The sequence below is a fragment of the Meleagris gallopavo genome, chromosome 9, assembly GCF_905368555.1.
Source record: "Meleagris gallopavo chromosome 9, MGAL_WU_HG_1.1, whole genome shotgun sequence".
Classification (NCBI taxonomy): domain Eukaryota; kingdom Metazoa; phylum Chordata; class Aves; order Galliformes; family Phasianidae; genus Meleagris; species Meleagris gallopavo.
This window is the reverse complement of record NC_139412.1, coordinates 16898446-16915392: the sequence shown is the minus strand read 5'-3', so window position 1 is coordinate 16915392 and position 16947 is coordinate 16898446. Positions and strand designations below refer to the sequence as shown.

The 16947-nt window shown below is 40.6% G+C and overlaps 1 protein-coding gene across 8 annotated transcripts in view; it reads right to left on the bottom strand.

Moving 5' to 3' along the window:
- Nucleotides 1-16947, bottom strand: part of IL1RAPL2 (interleukin 1 receptor accessory protein like 2) — a 335542-nt gene that overhangs the window by 141806 nt on the left and 176789 nt on the right. For all 8 annotated transcript variants that reach the window (XM_019618318.3, XM_085230493.1, XM_085230497.1 and 5 more), the window contains 2 exons: nucleotides 9957-10143; nucleotides 4861-5014 (listed from right to left, as the gene is read on the bottom strand). In XM_019618318.3, coding sequence (XP_019473863.2) covers nucleotides 4861-5014; nucleotides 9957-10143 — 341 coding nt within the window. The remainder of the gene's footprint in view (nucleotides 1-4860; nucleotides 5015-9956; nucleotides 10144-16947) is intronic.

Genomic DNA, 16947 nt, shown 5'->3' with positions numbered 1-16947 from the left:
GCTTGCATCCACTTACATCTTTTATATGCCCACCTCCTCACAGACTAGTGTTCCAAAACACAAAAAGGTGCTGAAGCAACAGGCAAACGTAACAGGTGTATTTCCCAAAAGCTATCAAAACGTTCTTATCTGTCAGACAGAATGGGCTGGCTGGCCCAGAGAAGGCAGGAGGTTGCCTAAGTTGCCTTTCAAATACAACATGACTTCTTCAGTAGCAATATTAGTAACAGTAAAATTATTTAATTGTTCCTTAATAAATGCTGGCATTTGGAAATACTAACAAATGTTAAAATAATGGTATCCAATATTCTCAAATATCTGGAGTTGCATTAAAAAAATTGTAAGTTCTGGTATTATTATCTTCATATTATTATGCTCTTGTTTTTTTGTGTGGGTTTTTTTTTTTTTCCTTTCCAATTTGGACATGCTCTAATTTACTCTCTCAGTAGAGACAGACATTTTATTCACTTTTCAGGTTTTGATAGCCCTGGGTCACAGGTGCTAAACTCACAACAAAAATACCAAAAAGTAAAGTGAAGAAGTATATATATATATATATATATTTTTAAACAGACTGAAGAGTTACATGTTACTTACTAAGCGATAATGCTGTTGTCATGTTTATTCAGAGAAAAAGGCTGACAAGACTTGTTTCACATCTGTCTGCAAATATAGCAAAACCATGAATAACGAGCGATGAAAAAGCTGTTTTGTTGACAATCTATTATTCTTAAATGCACCCAAACAGCAAGATGTAGCCGATGCTTGTTAGTACTGTATTGGAGCTCAAGATTTTGTCCCTATAAATACTTTGTCTCTAAATATTTTTCAGACATATTTGAGGCTGCAAGCCTTTTCTCTGCAACCCCAAAGAACACTATCATTGTCTCCCGTACCTCAAACCATCAAAGCCATACAAGGGCACTGGTAGCTATGTCCAGTACTCCATTTCTACAAATGACATTTTCCTTTTTTGATTTATGCTCCTTTTTCTCTACTTTTACAACTCAGAATCCTTTTGTTTTCTCAAAATAGCCAGACATTATGTTGTTGGGTTTCAGTTTTCATCTACAAGACCAGTGAGCTTTTTCTCATAAACTGTCTCACAGTTTTATTACCAACTCCCTTCTTTGGGACTTGGTCCCAAAGAAGAGTAAGAACTGTAACTGAGCCACTGAGATCTTCCATTTCAGCTTGTAAAAACAAAAAGGCAACACTGGAGCTGAGGAAAACAGCTCCTAAGGATGCTGCACATGCTGTCCTTGCAGCTCTCTCCCACAGCCACTCCAGCAGCTCCCTGACACTTTGGTACAGGAAGGTAAGGCAGCACCTTTTCATAACTCCGATATCTTCCCTGGAAGCTTGCTTAAATAATGACTGAATTACAGGTGTAGAGGTTTGCTTCTAATTCAGAGCATCACCTTTGCTTATTTAAAATAAATGCTTAAGCAACATAGCATGAATACCAAATAAACAGTCATTCTTTGCTCAGGCCACCACTGCCCTCAACTTTACAGGGCCAGCAGGAGCCCCTGCTGATGGTTATTGGGAGACTTGAGCAAACAGAAGACATGTCCACTCTCCAACCAAAGTTGCCTGAAAGTGAGCAGCAACTGTTTTCCAAAGAGTAGCAGGTCCTATCTGTTGCATGAAGGGCCTTGAATCTTTATATGAGCTATGAATTAATTTCTGGATCTTTTAATTTTATTAGATGCAACCTTTGTCCAGTTCAAACAGCTGAACATATTATACATATCCTATACAAGTTTTGCTCATTTCTTCCTACGTTTTTCCCTTTGGACACTGAAATATACTATCCTGGAGAGTACAAACATGGCAGCTTTGGCAACACAAGGAAAAGAATGCATGAGTTCATCTTCTATCACTTGTCTACACATAATTCCCACAAAAGCAGACACTTGCCACACACCTGCAGGCAGAGAGGACTGACAGTAAATAACTCCATTAACTTAACTTACTTATTTCAAGTAGTGTACGTTTTGAGAGCGCCTGAAAGGCCACAGGGAAACGAACCCAAGCTCCTCTCTATACATGGCAGTACAGCTCCCTTGCTCGAGAGAGCTGCAGGGTTGCCTGTTTCACTGTCAGAGTAACTCTTCAATAACAATTTTGGGTTACCATGGCTGCTGGCAGTGGCTAATGGCATCTTGCTGTTCAAAATCCATATTGCTAGTGAAACTCAGGCAACTGTACTTTTCCAAATGCCAATACAGGCATGTTAATAAGTAACTGCAACTGCAACAGAAACAGCATTAGAAAGTCCCTGCAGAGGAAAGAGCCTCTGAAATTAGCAGGCAAGACCCTTTTCTCCACATCTGCATTGCGAGCTAGCAGAGATAATTCTACCAGGGCTTTGCTGGTAAGCCTTCAGCAGTATTTACGAACAGTGATTTACACAGAACAGCAGGTTCAGCAGCCTGAGCTCTGGTTCCACCCTGGCTCCTCCAGGTACAGCCATGTATTTTGATGAGAACTCAGTTTTCAGACGGGCAAATAATGGGACCCAGTGCACCATCAATTCCAGTACAAGACAGACATGGGCATAATGGAACAAATTCAGTGAAGGACTGCAAACATGATTAGGGAACTGGAGCATCTATCATACAAGGAGAGGATGAAAGATCTGAGGTGGGTACACCTGCAAGAGAGAAGGCTGAGGGAAAACTGATCCATGAGCAGAAACACCTGGTGGGAGGGTGCAAAGAAGGTGGAGGCAGAATCCATCCAGCCATCTCAGAGATGCCTGGTGAAAGAGTAAGAAGGAACAGGCAACAAGCTGCTAGATGATAAATTCTGTTTAAGCATAAAAACAATGTTTAGCCATATTCCTCAAACAAGTCCCTGGTCATGCCATGCACCTGCTCTCAGCCTGTGATCTCACCTGCCTCAGGACCCTCCAGCTGACCTCCAGCACGACTCAAGTGACCCTCTGCAGTTTGCTTTCACACCCTGTTCCCCCAGTAAGATAAAACCACCCGCATAAAACATTCACAGACCAGAAACAAGACAAAGAAACTTTACAAAGCACCAGATGATAATATGCTCACACAGTCCTGTGTATTACATCTGTAGCTCTTATCGGTATATACAGATCATCACTTACATAAACTTTCTAGCCTATTCCACATACAAAGAGAGATTCAACTGGCAAACACACAACATAAAACGTGTCTCCCAAACACTGAAATCAGGAAGAATGTTTGGTTAAAAATTACCTATCTTTTCTAAACATAGAGATGATTTCTACTCTGCTGCTGTGGTTGTTATGATGACGTAACACATAAACATACGTGCCTTTATGAACGAGAGGAAATTTAATTTAATGTGAATTCCACACCAAATTACAAGGGAACAAACTCCAGGTTCTCAAGCATTATGCAAAATAGAGAAAACATTTGCATATGTCATATTTACTATTTTAATAATCCATATCTAACATCTTCGTAATAGAATGAAAAGCTTTAACACATACTACAGTTATTTTAGGACAAAGTTATTAAATTGTGAAGTATTAACATAGCACACTGTTCATATAATGGAGAGAACACATCACTTCTTGCAAGGTCATGATGAGAGGCAGAGCAAGCTGTTATTTAAAGAATATCCATCATCTGTAATTGAATTAGATGCATCTCATTTTCACTTTGTCAAACTTTGTTCATATTCTGGTTGAAGACCAGCATGCTACCTAGGATAGCAACTACCCACAAGGTAGGTATTATATCTTCATTTGACAGGTCTGGGGTCAGGTAGGTCAAATCAATATTTCAGAGATCTGTCCACAGTCAAAAATGGACAATAAAGAATCACATGATATATGGGTCTGGCACATAGGGAAAATAACTCATTTAAAACAAGGAACAATGATAAGAAAAGAAAAATGGATTTCATTCAAAATAGAAGGAAGAACTGTATTTCAAGAACACATAAGAAATACCATACTGATGAGTTCAGTTTGATACCAAAGAGTAGATTTCTATTTGTCACTGCTTTATGTAGGACTGCATTTTAATTTGTACATCAGGCAACAGACAAGAAAAAAATAACCTTTGTTTATATAGTTGTGTGCAAAAGGTTGAAAAAAACCAGTTATTTTCAGACACTTGCAATGTTCCACAGATGCCAAAGACAAATAATAATTATAGATGTCATACTGCACAGTGGAATGGAAAGGAATCAGGAATATACGGATAGGCAATACGTTTATACTCATTCATTTTTGATACCTCACAAAAAGAAATGGAAAAGTACCATTCCGTTAAGTAGACTACTACATGGACTCAGAAACAAAATGCATGATCCCCCTGATAAGCATGTTCTCCCTTCCTCCTGCAGTCCAATGTTCCTACTTTCAGCCTAGGAAGAGGTTGTGCCACACTCTGCAGTAAAGAAAACCTCTAGACTAGAGGAGCTGACCATGAGAAATTAAGCCAAAGATAAAAAATGTGGAACAATAAACTCATGACTCAAGACATCTCTTTTGGCTGTGTTTAATTCCAGACAAACCTCATCAGAAGTTTCTTTATATAGCTTCACTTAACCTCTCCTCTAAGTTAGTATTAAAGATGCAACTGGAATCAGAACTTTCTCCAACATATGGAGTGAGCTGATGTCTGTCTTTCATTTCATAATTTGAATTTCCAGGTTTTGAACAAAAAGTAGGAGCAATCTTCTGCGAAGTTTTGTAAGTCTGGACCTAAATTTCCCCTAGTCTGAAACTGCTTGGTTACTGGGATTTGGTTTGGAATTTCTTCTACCAAATATTCACCAACATTAAAAGCAATATTAACAATTTTAAAACTTTTTTTGTTTTTATTGCCACAAAACAAAGGTTCTTACCGGTAACCTTCAATTCAACCGTTCTTCGTATAAGCTTGCCTTCAAACTTCAGTTCACAGGTATAATTTCCTCCATCTTCCTCCTGGACCTCTTGTATTAAAAGTGTATTTCCCTTCTGAATTACAATGCTTCTCCACATTTTTGGCTTGCATTCCTGCAGAATAAAAATTCATTGCTAAAATTACCCAGCTTGTATGACATAGGACTGTGTTGTTTGATCAGATTTTCAGTGTTATATACATAAGTAAACAACCATCTCAGCATGTTTTGCAATTCAAATTTGAATATAATTTCAGAAAGCATAGAGATCTGAAACTGGAATTAATCTGAAGACAGAAATTAAACAGAAATGCTCTTAAAGTTCAGTAATTCCCACTGTATCACATGTGCCATGTTTAATATCTGATGCTCTGAAGCAATGGTTAAGTATCTTCTCATTTCGTGATGAACAACTGCCAAGACGTTTATTTTAAGACGGACTATTAAAATACATCTCTGTTTGAGGGGAGTATAGGCAACATCTGGTAAGAGTCAGCCTGGAGACAAACTTCACACAGTCACAGCCTCATTTACCAACAGAAGAAAAAGGAAGAACAGCAGCAGTTTTGTGAGCAGGATAATTCAAGAAACCCGGTTTCCTTCTGGCCCTGCGTCTCCTCACTGGTTTCTCTCAAATCTAATGAGGTGTGAGCTCTGATTCAGCCTTTTCTTGTAACTGGGTTCTTTGTAGCATCACCCCCGAGTGCATCATCTCACGGTGTATATGGTACTGACAGTCTGCAACTTCCATTGACTTTCCCAGCCAGACCTTAGATTTAGGTTCACTGCTATGCACTGTGGTCCTGCTGCAGTATTTGAGTCCTTCTGCATAGCATGCAATACACACAGTGCAAGGCACAGCTCTCCCCTTCCTAATGTACTATGATCCTTGCAGCCAGATCTGTTCCCATTCACCACAGTGGTACTCACGACTGAATACCTCTTGGAATGCTCTGAACCAAATGTACGGGCACAATCTAATCATTTCAGAATGGTACCTTAAGATTATATGTTTATTCCTTCTTAGTAGCTTTGGCATCAAGACTGTACTACCTGTGAACAAAATCATGCTTTAAAGTGCTCTGAAACACTCTGTGCTCTGGTTCTTTAATTCTGCTGCCCAGAGCACACAAAGCAACACAATTAGGACCCAAGTACCTTTAATGCCATTTATTTCCTCTCTCTCAAGCAGGCAACACAGAACAAGCTCTCAAAGCACAGCTAACAACCCTGCAATACCATCAGCAGCAGGCTCTGCACTTTCAGCAGCCTCACAGTCTCGGAGATTCTCCCCAACAGCCCATGTCTACGTCCCACTTTCTGTTTGTCTGCAGCAGTGTTGTCAGACACACAGCAAACAAAGTTGAACAAAGCTTTCTTTTAAGGAAACAAACAAGGAAACACAATGACATGCAAATCTACTGTATGACAGAAAAAGATCAAAATGACATAAATATCCTTTTTTTTTCTTTTTTTTTTCCCCTGAGACTCCTTATATGCTCCAAATCCTCAATGTCAGATTTTAAATTAAAGGGTAATAACAAGGGGAAAACGAGACTGTGAGCTTCCGGCCTTGCATCTGGAGGCACCAAAGCTTTTATCCTTATCTCTAACAGGTCAAATTCAGTTACAATACAGTCAAATAAAGAATACCTAAACCATGCAATCTCACTGCAGGTCTCAGCTTTCGTGCTATCTACTGTTCTGCAAAGTCCCTAACATTGTCTTGCATGGGACCTGTAGTTAACACCGCTGAATGGGAAGATCTGAATCTGGATCCTATCTACTGTGCTGAAAATCAGAGCTTATTTGTGTTGCTGCATGACACTGACACAGCTTGAGGCTTATGTGGGGAACAGATCTGAGCAGGAAAATGCCATTAGACCCCTTCTGATCTGTACAGATTTTAGATCTATTTACAAAGCGGAATGGAGTTGCATCAGCCACCTACTTGGAGTGACTAAATCTGAACACTGATGGGCAAAGAACTCTGTTCAACCCTAATTTAGGAGGAATACAATTCCAGGAATACACACAGTGCATGTATTTCAAACATGCATCCTTGCAGAGCAGCACTGGAAGGCCCTGTCATAAGTATGTTACCAGTTTTACATTCTGTATATTTATTTTTAAAAGTACACAGGTGAAGAGACTAAAAAAATGCATTTTTATGTGCCAGCTGATTTTTTTTTCCTGAAACTGTTCTTACTGTTAAATCCCATTCATTCAATCATGCCTTCATGCACACATCTGTTTAAAAACAACACGTTTATACTGCTTGTCAAAACAGTTCTAACGAGCCTAACGGAGCAGTGTGTGTATCAGTGGCACTAACTGTGGAAATCTCTCCAAAGAAATATTTCACAGCCAGAAGTGAAGTTCAAACTACTGTTAAAACAAGCCCTGATAGCAAATGTTTTATCATTCCTCGTTGGGTGTGTATGTGGAAATCTATCCAAGCGTAATTATTTTAAGAGCGTATTTAAATTACAGTTAACTCCCTCTAAATTGATGCAATTATTGGCTCAGATTCATTAATCTCCCCATACAGAGAAGGCTTCTGGAAGGCAGGAGAGCCCTGCACACCATGAGCTGTATAGCATTACTGTCTTTGCTGATAGCGGTTCACCGGTCACAATCCAAATTCCCCAACTACCAGGGTCTGATGGCTTCCCTCCACAAGGAGAGAAATTCACGTGGAACTTAATTTTCAGGCAACTATAAAGGAGGAAACTACAGAACTTCCTCATATATACTTCCATTCTATTCTATTTTGGACAACTTACACTCTCCCCTGGAAAATCTTCTCTAAATAGTTCAGCATAATGGAAAGCAATTCCCTCCCAACACCTCTGCAGCAGATTTACATGGGAAGATGGCCGATTATACCTTCACCTACACGTTAAATTCAATCACAAAGTCAGAGGGTGATAAGCTGAAGACCCACTGTAAGACATCTGGAAACAGATACCTTCTTTAGAAGATGAGGGTCATGCTTTATACTGGAATATCACATGGCACTACTTAGGGGAGAAGGGACACGCTTACTGCACAGTATGATCTTAAGTTTCAGATCACAGTTTTTATTTTGGGGTTATCCAAGCACTCCTCAGACTGTTTTGAAATCTAAATAATTATGGATTTTCTGGAAATTTCGCTTGTGTCTAAAAAGTCTAGAACAGGCAGACTTCTACTAATAGCACCACAGTACCATCCAGAATGTTTTTTCAAAACGCTGTTTCAGAAATGTGTCTCCAGCAATAACCTGACATAACTTTCTACATGACATTAATACTGACATTTTACATTACTGAGCTTCCTGACCCAGGTCCAGATAATATAAGCATTATCCAAGAACTGAAGTGATAGCACCTTATTGTTAATTAGGAATAAGGAGTTGCACGTAGTAGGTTATTCCATTAGTGTCTCTTTATATTATCAAGCTAGACTAAAGGCTGTTGACCTCAATTGCCTCTTAGCAGCCAACCATATCAATTCACATCAATTTCACCATGGTGATGACTTGTCAGTCAGCTGTCATACTCCAGCCTGGTGCACAAAACCTGTCTGAGCAACACGTGTGGCTATATGGACCAAATACCCTTCCTCTCCTGTTCTCGGATGGCACAAGCAGCAGCTTCTCTTCGGTACCTTCTTTCTATCAAGATTTCAGATTCAACTGAGCACAAATATTTTATGCATGAACAGCACTGAAGATATCCACCCATATGCTGAAAGAAATAGCTCCAGTGGCTGAAAGAAAAATTTTGTTTATACTAACAGTGGGTTATGACATGTTTTGTTACTATAAGCTTGAACATGTGAGATTTCTGTAAAAAATAGAAATAGATGACAACTTCAAAAATTGCTCTTTTCTGCTCCATCCCACAAAGGAACAAAAAAATCTGCAGCTCCGCATACAACACTTCATATTAAAAAAAACAACTTTCAAAGAATGCTGTTAAGGTTGCCAAATCAAGCACTCAAAATTTAGGATTTAACTGCTTTTTTAACTTTTCTGTCTCCAATATCTGAGCCAGGTTTGTCCAAAACTCATCACCCTCTTATCACTGCAATCCAAATTCTTTTCCATCAATCTCACCAAACTCTTCCCCCTGTCCAAGTACTATTTCTTGTTCCCTCTGACTCCCATCTCTTTATTCCTCCCCTTTGTTTCCTGCAGTTCCTCATACCCTTACTAAAATGTAAGATGTATTAAGTAAGGGACATGGTTCAGTCCCATGTTTCAGAGGAAATAATGATGATAGGTGGATGGCTGGAATGGGTGATGTTGAAGGTCTTTTCCAAGCTGGGTGATTCTATGGTTCTGTAACACCCGAGGGCTTTTCAAATACCAAATTCTAATCCATATCCAGGCAATGAGTAAAATTTGCCAGGACCTTAGTTAGGACTTGGTATCTGACCACAGCATGGCAACCTGCATTTTAGTCATTCTCCTGTTCTTTGCTTAGCTACAGTAACACATCATGTATGTGTTTGCAGCTGAAAGTTCTAGGCAATACTTGAAAGGCCCTGGAGAAGGCACAGCCAGAACAGTTACCTGCTGAGTAGTAGAAGTTCCTAGTAAATCTCAGTTAAAATTAACCGACCTCTGTAAAATTACTCAATGAACCTCAGCAAAAGTACAAGTATCTCTGTGAAATTACCCAGCAGATTTTGGTAAAACTTAACAGGCCCTGATGAAAGTACCCTACAGACTTCCTAATAATTAATTGGGTGGCATCAGCTATGGAGACAACCCATCAGGTGGAAACTGGTAAAGAGGCAAAGGTTTGGGAATATTGTTCTGCTGTTACAGAAACCACATAACCTTCAGAACAGAACACCCTCTTTAATGCTGTTTTTTGCGGGTCAATGGCTATGCTGGTAATTTGCCTGCAGTTTGGTATTGCTCTTGTAACAGTGGGAGAGCATCCTCCAGACCCAGTGAGAAACCACTGCAGGTTCAAAAAAGGCCATCTCTAAGCCTCAAACTAGAAACAGTGGACATTAGGTACAGTTTAATGAAACAATACCAATGACACAGCAATGGTTACCTTGTACCATACAACATCTGGCTCTTGACTGTCTGTTTTGTAATCCTCGATATCAGGACAGGAGATTGTCTTTCTCTTGGTAACTTCTGATTTTTCCAGATATCTGATCTTGCTGTTGTAGCAAAGCCCAGATTCATTCTCAGCTACCGTCAAGGACATGGACACTTTCATGCAATACGTTGAGTTTCTGCAGAGACAGAAAGACGTTGTCATTTACTTCACTCCTTCTTTTTCTTTTTTTTTTTTTTCTTTTTACTATATTTCATCACAGTTTCCTCGTTAAGCACTGATCTTCTCAAACACTTCACAAACACTTCAGTGACACATTCAAACAGTGGCTGTCATACTGTGCATTTTCAGCACAAAGGAATTACTAGAAGACATGGAGGTTAATTTCTGGCTTACTATGAAGAACCTTGTAGAAATTTTGCTGACAAGTGATTCACGCCAGCACAGCAGCTCTTTCACCTTCCAAGCACAGGAACACAGGAAACTGTTGCCACCTCAAACCTTGGTCAGAATGCACTTATTCATTGTTCTCATTCCCTATACATGCCACAAGCACACCTCCACTCTCACCTTCAGTATATAGCCTCGAGAAGGATTAGGCAGCTGGTTCTGGATGTTAAACCACATCATAGAGAATTCCTCCCTCTGAAGGAGCTACTAAGTAAAATCCCAGTGTGTAGTATCATGGGGGGCTGACCTCTGCTTGCTGACAACTCCCAACCAGCTACTCTCTCACTTCCCTTTGGGTGGACAGGGAGGAGAAAAAGCTCATGGGCTGAAATATAGAAGGGCAATCCTGGCCTCTCCTCTCTGAGCCCTGCAGCCCACACCAAGCGCAGACACCCAGCACAGGCATGGAACAGGTCAGACTGGATGCTTTCACTGACACATTCTGGCCTTTAAATACTGAAAAACGCAATCCCTTAACAACTGAAACCATTGCCCGCTCCCTCACAAAAGATCCCTAGGGGTTAAATCTATGCAAGTGGCTTGTGAGTTCTCCGAGCTCAGTTTTTCTTAATATCAGGTTAGAATAAACACGAACAACCAACTCCTGTGCCTCACAGTAATGGAAACAGGATTAAATTAAATTCCTTCAGACTCACATCTTTAACAGAGTTATCAGATGCAGAGAAAAAAAGAAGTTTCTCATGGTGTTATTGTAAAGAATTTGCTCTTTGCACAGGATTGTTACAAGCCACACTGTCAGCTTCTGGCCTTCATTAGATGCGATGGCAAACAGAGTCCTTCAAAAGCCAACTACAAAGTACAAGCGACAATATAACGAGGCTCTTCCTCCCATCATACATCATTTTGTCACTTTAATTGACTACACCATAACCAAAAAGCCTGGAGTAAGTCTGACATGCTGGGTGGTTACTCCCATCAAAGGGAGCTGAGGAGAGCTCTTGCAGAAGATATTACTGCTTTGCTGTCACTTCTTCCATCACAGCTCAGCTGCAAACTTCAGCTGTGGCAATGGCACAGCAGACTAAAATTGCCCCATGCACCTGCAAAGGGATCTGTCAGTCAGACCTTGACACTAATGGTACTAGATGCCTACTCCCTCCAATGAGACTCATGACAGTGTTTTTGAATAAAACAAACTAAAAAAATCCACTACGTTCCAAAAGAGATCTTTTCTCAGGCATTGTTTGAACAACACGTCACCCTGTCAAGTGAGCCTGTTGTGGGAAGAAAATAGAAAGATCTATTATGGGCTCTTCGTTATAGCTCGACGTTTCCCACTAAACAAGCGCTGACTGAACACTGGGCAAATGGCATCTTGTCAAAGGCATGCCATGAGGAGCTATGTGCAGAAGACAGTATCTGCATGGCACATCAACAGGCAGTCTTCTCAAACCTCCATCTTTCAGCACTGTTAGAGCCGGGCATTCAGCAGAGGCCCCGAGCCCAGTGTCTGACAGCAGGCCTCCCCTCGGGGCCTTCTGCCATGCTGGGCACGGCTGCTCCTCTCACTTCTAAGAGGGAGACTGAAGCACAAAGAGACACCTGGCGTGCAGGACAAGCCACAACGATAAAGTCACCTTCCAAATTTCAGATCAGCCCTTTATTAGCTCTTCTGACTTCTCACTGCCCACATGAACAACAAATGCCATCGACGTGGAAATACACCGCAGGAAATTCTGAACTTGCAACACACTCCCCCTTCCCACTCCATTCTCTTCAAAACATCACAGGAACACTCATGTAATAAAACCAGCAGGTCTTTTTTCTGTTCCTTGTCTTAGAGAGGAAGGGTTCTCTTTGTCCAATGCCATGCTCTGGTTCACTTGAGAGAGTATGGAAAAGTCTCATCCTCACAAACTACATGAATTACACGATTTGACTTGAGAAAAAAAAGTTATCTGGACTAAAATAGACACATAATTTGAGCTGAGTTTTTCATAAGTACATGCTTTAGGGAACAAAAGGCAGCTCTTCCCCAAAGCACATGCTTTGGAAAAGGGCTGCCTTTTTTTTAAGGAGAAAACAAAACATATTTAGAAAGTTTCAGCCCTAAAATCCACAAAGTATGAGAATGACTGAGTATAATCAACAGTAATTAATCTGAAATGATTGTTTAACTTACCTGAAAAACTGTGAGTACTACTGATGGCAAATTTGGTCACATTCTGAATAATAATGATCCAGGCTAATCAAGAATAATGACTTTGAATAGCTGACCATTACTTGGTGTTATTTAATAATGCTGTATTTTCTGCTAACAATCTTGCATTATTTAGATTGCATTTTGAACAGCGCTGGAGGGTACTTCTATTTAAAACACTTCCTGGAACAACGACCTAGAAATGTAGCATTCTTTTCACTAGTTACAATTAAAATTGAATAGAATTGAGAAAACTAAGTGCCTGGTGAGCACTATCACTTTTGTTCACACTCCTTGACAAAGACAATAAATCTGTTCATGTTGATGATGAAGAAAGCCCTAACTAAGCCAACAGTAAGAGACTTGAAAGCTTTATGTGAAAGCTTTATGAATGCTCTTCTACCAGCTGCTCATGTTAGTAATAGTGCTGCTAATTGAAAAAAGAGCAACTTCTGCAACTGCAAGAATTCCAGAGAATGACGCAAAAGCCTTTAATCTAGCTAGCTGAGGGTGACAGTTGCATTTCAGCCCTGTGCAAAATAAAACAGCAGTTTGATCAACTTTGCTGCTTTTCTCAGTTCTGAAGCAGAAGCCTGAGAGCTAATGTTTATAAAGGATAGAAGCCATTCCTTCCTTTGCTAAGCAGGCTGTTCCCCAGGATGGTATAGATTTCACCATGCGGTCCTTTAAGCAGGTAATGGTCTGTGCTCACCTCTTCTTGGAGATTTCCATGTCTACCATGTATCTACCAGCTTAGACACTATCAGACAGAGCTTCCTAATGATACACTGCCTATTCTTCAACCAGAAGAGACCTATGGAATTGATCTTGTCCATTTTACATTGAAATTAGTAGATGACCAACTTCATTTCCTATATTTGAAGGAATATGTGGTTTCGATTTCACTGACAAATGAGAACATGCTGTCTCTCCTCCCACAGGGGACCTGGGACATAAAGGAACTCTGGAGCAGACAAGTAAGAACTCAAGAAGGGTCAACAGTGTAATCATCGCTGATTACAACATTTTGTTCCTACCACCTAGGTAAACAGTGAGGAAAATTATGGTGCAGGCCCCCATGCAGGTCACTCAGGTGATGGAAATTTACCTACAGAAGTCCTTCAGAAAGCCCATGGAGTTGCTGTGCTGAGATGGATCCAGCTCTTTCTTTCCAGCTGTTTTCATGATCTCTGTGTTCTACCTGGTTCTTCTTAACTGAGTTTCATTTAAGTTGTTTCTGGTCTTTTTTTCCTGCCTTTTTTTTGTTTTTTGTTTTTTGTTTTTTTTTTTTGTTTTTTTTTTTTTTTTTTTAAAGAAAGGTGTGCAGACTGACTGACACGAATCCTCCATTTCTTTCTTTTCTTCTATTAAGAGCTAAACAAATGATGACCTGTTACTGGAATTACAGAAAGGAGAATCCATTTTTGTTTTCAGAACACGGACATGGAACTCTGTGCAGGTCAGTGCTCCCAGCAGTTTGCAGCCTAGCAGAAGAGGAACAAGGAAGCTGGAACATGCAAGAAACAACCAGCAAGATCAGTAAACTGAGTTCTGCTGTCAGAACCAGCAAATGAACGACCAAAAGGGATCTTCTAGGTGGATGGGGAAGATACCAAAGACCTTGTGGTAGGAATCACAATGTCAAGAGAGACTGAGACTTACATGCAACTCAAAATAGAGAACATCATTGACTACGTGCTACCTAAAAGAACCTGAACACTTCCCAAATGTAAAGAAATAAGCCAATGAGTTTTCAAGTGGCTATTTTATATAATTAGTCCTTTCTGAAAGATATGTGAACCATTCATTCTCCACAGAACTTAGTTTACAATTCTTATCTTAGTGCTCGTGTGAGGAATAGGAAAGGGAAAAGAAGAGAAAGAATCACTGTGTAGTACAAAAAATAAATTAATCAGTTTATATTTTCACATAAACTAAATTTTGTAACTCCTTATTTCAAAGAACTGCGTATAAGCTGGGCCTGCTCTCTGGACTGGAAATATGAAAAAGAGTTTAGATTTCCCAGAGTTCAGAGTAGTTTTCTTTTGTTCTAGTGCCAAGGCATCTGTAATTCCCAGGCCACCAGGAGCTGGCTCTGAAATACAAACTGGATTCAGCTCAGAATCCAATAGAAAAGCACAGGCAAAGCAAATGTAGTTAAACAGGTCTCAAAATCAAGCAAAACTGTGAGTTTTGCTTCACTTTGAAGCAAAGACAAGAGGAAAAAAGAAACAGAAATAGTTAAGAAGGACACTTGAAATTAAAGTGGCAATTCCTAATTGCTTTTTATCTTGTTTTGGATTTAACACAATCATCAGCCCTAAGGTTGAATCCAAATTAGAGGAAAAATTTGTGTCTGTGACAAAACTATTTTTCTATGACATTTGTTGTTTCTATCAGTTAGGGTGGTTTGTAAAAACAGACAACAATTTCATCTCTAGTATGAAAGAAATCTGCCCACTCTTATAAAGAGGAAGAAGGCAAAGTGGTTCAATATTTTACAGCTAGGAGATTAAAAAACACTCCAAAAAATGAATTGCATATTTTTAAAAGAGGATTTGTAATGCATGTATGTTTGTTGTCTTGCAGATTACATTTTTTTTTTTTTTTTTTTAAATACTATTTAAGTTTTAAGGCTCATAATGTAGTAGAAGATCAAAAAGCTGGGAAGTGTTTTAATCAAAGCTGTGCTCAGGACACAGTGCCTCTCAGACTTAGACCTCTCCCGACACACCTAAACACACTGTCTGTTTTAATGACTTTTTCATTAGCTCAGTGAAATACTGATTGCAGAACTGTGTAAGCCAGTCCCAATCTTTGCTCATTCTGAGTAAAATGAACCACAGCAACACTACCACCAATCACTGTTATCCATCTTCATGTCCCAAGCAATTAATTTGTTACCAGCTACTGTAAGAACCTGTTATCAGCTTTCAGATTCAATTGAGCAGTTGATTGCTCTCCTCTCTTTTCACAAGAATTGTATATATTTATTCCAGTTTAAACTTCACACTTCACATAACAATCACCAAGCAATTTTACTGGTACCTGAGCTTGTTCCACCCAGACGAATGAGGTCACGGTTTGCTGATCTTTTTAAAGACAAATAAGTAACTCACTGCTTTTTCTGATGACATAGGTGCAGCCTCTTTCCTAAAAAAATATAAATTATTCCTTGCTCTCCCGACTGATCAGCCTGAACTCTGTACCAGGAAAGATCATGGAACAGATCCTCCTGGAAGCTATGCTAAGGCACATGGAAGAAAGGAGATGATACAGGACAACCAGTATGGCTTCACCAAGGGCAGAGTCTGCCTGACCAACCTAGTAGCCTTCTATGATAGCGTAAGTATGTCAGTGGCGAAGGGAAGAGCCACTGATGTCATCTACCTAGGCTTCAGTAAGGCTTTTAACATGGTCCTCCATAACATTCTTCCCTCTAAACTGGAAGTCTGCAGATCACACCAAGCCATGTGGTGTGACTGACAGATCTGAGAGACAGGATGCCATCCAGAGAGACCCAGACAGGCTGAGCAGTGAGCCCAGGAGAACCTCATGATGTTCAACAAGGTCTGGCACCTGGGTCATAGCAACCCCCACCGTCAGGACAGGCTGGGGGATGTAAGGATGGAGCACAGCCCTGCTGAAAAGGAACTGGGGTGCCGGTGGATGGCAGCTGGAATGAGGCAGCACTGTGCCCTCACAGCCCAGAAAGCCAACCGGATCCTGGGAGCATCCAAAGCAGCACAGCCAGCAGGGCGAGGAGGGGATCTGCCCTTCTGCTCTGTGCTGTGAGACCTCACCTGGAGCGCTGCGTCCAGATGGGGAGTGCTCAGCACAGGAGAGACACGGAGCTGCTGGAGCGCATCCAGAGGAGGGCCACCAAAATGATCTGAGGGATGGAACACCTCCCTGCGAGGACAGGCTGAGAGCTGGGCTGTGCAGCACGGAGAAGGGAAGGCTGTGGGGAGAGCTGAGAGCGGCCTGTCAGTATTTAGAGGGGCTGTGAGGTGGAAGGAGACAGATTACTGAGCAGGGTCTGATAGTACAATGGGAAATAATTTCAAACTAAAGGGGAGATTAAGACTGGATATAAGAAAAAAAAAATTCACAGTAAGAGTAGTGAAGCGCTGGCACAGGTTGCCCAGAGAGGTGGTGATGATGCCCCATCCCTGGAGAGACCCAAGGTCAGGCTGGACCAGGCTCTGAGCACCTGATGGAGCTGTGGGTGTCCCTGTTCAGTGCAGGGGAGCTAGACCAGATGACCTTGAAAAGCCCCTTCCAACTCAAATGATTCTATGGTTATAGGATTTGCTGCTAAGATTTAACTGCAGTACTAGACTCAATGGAAACAAGAAGACAATTTGACTA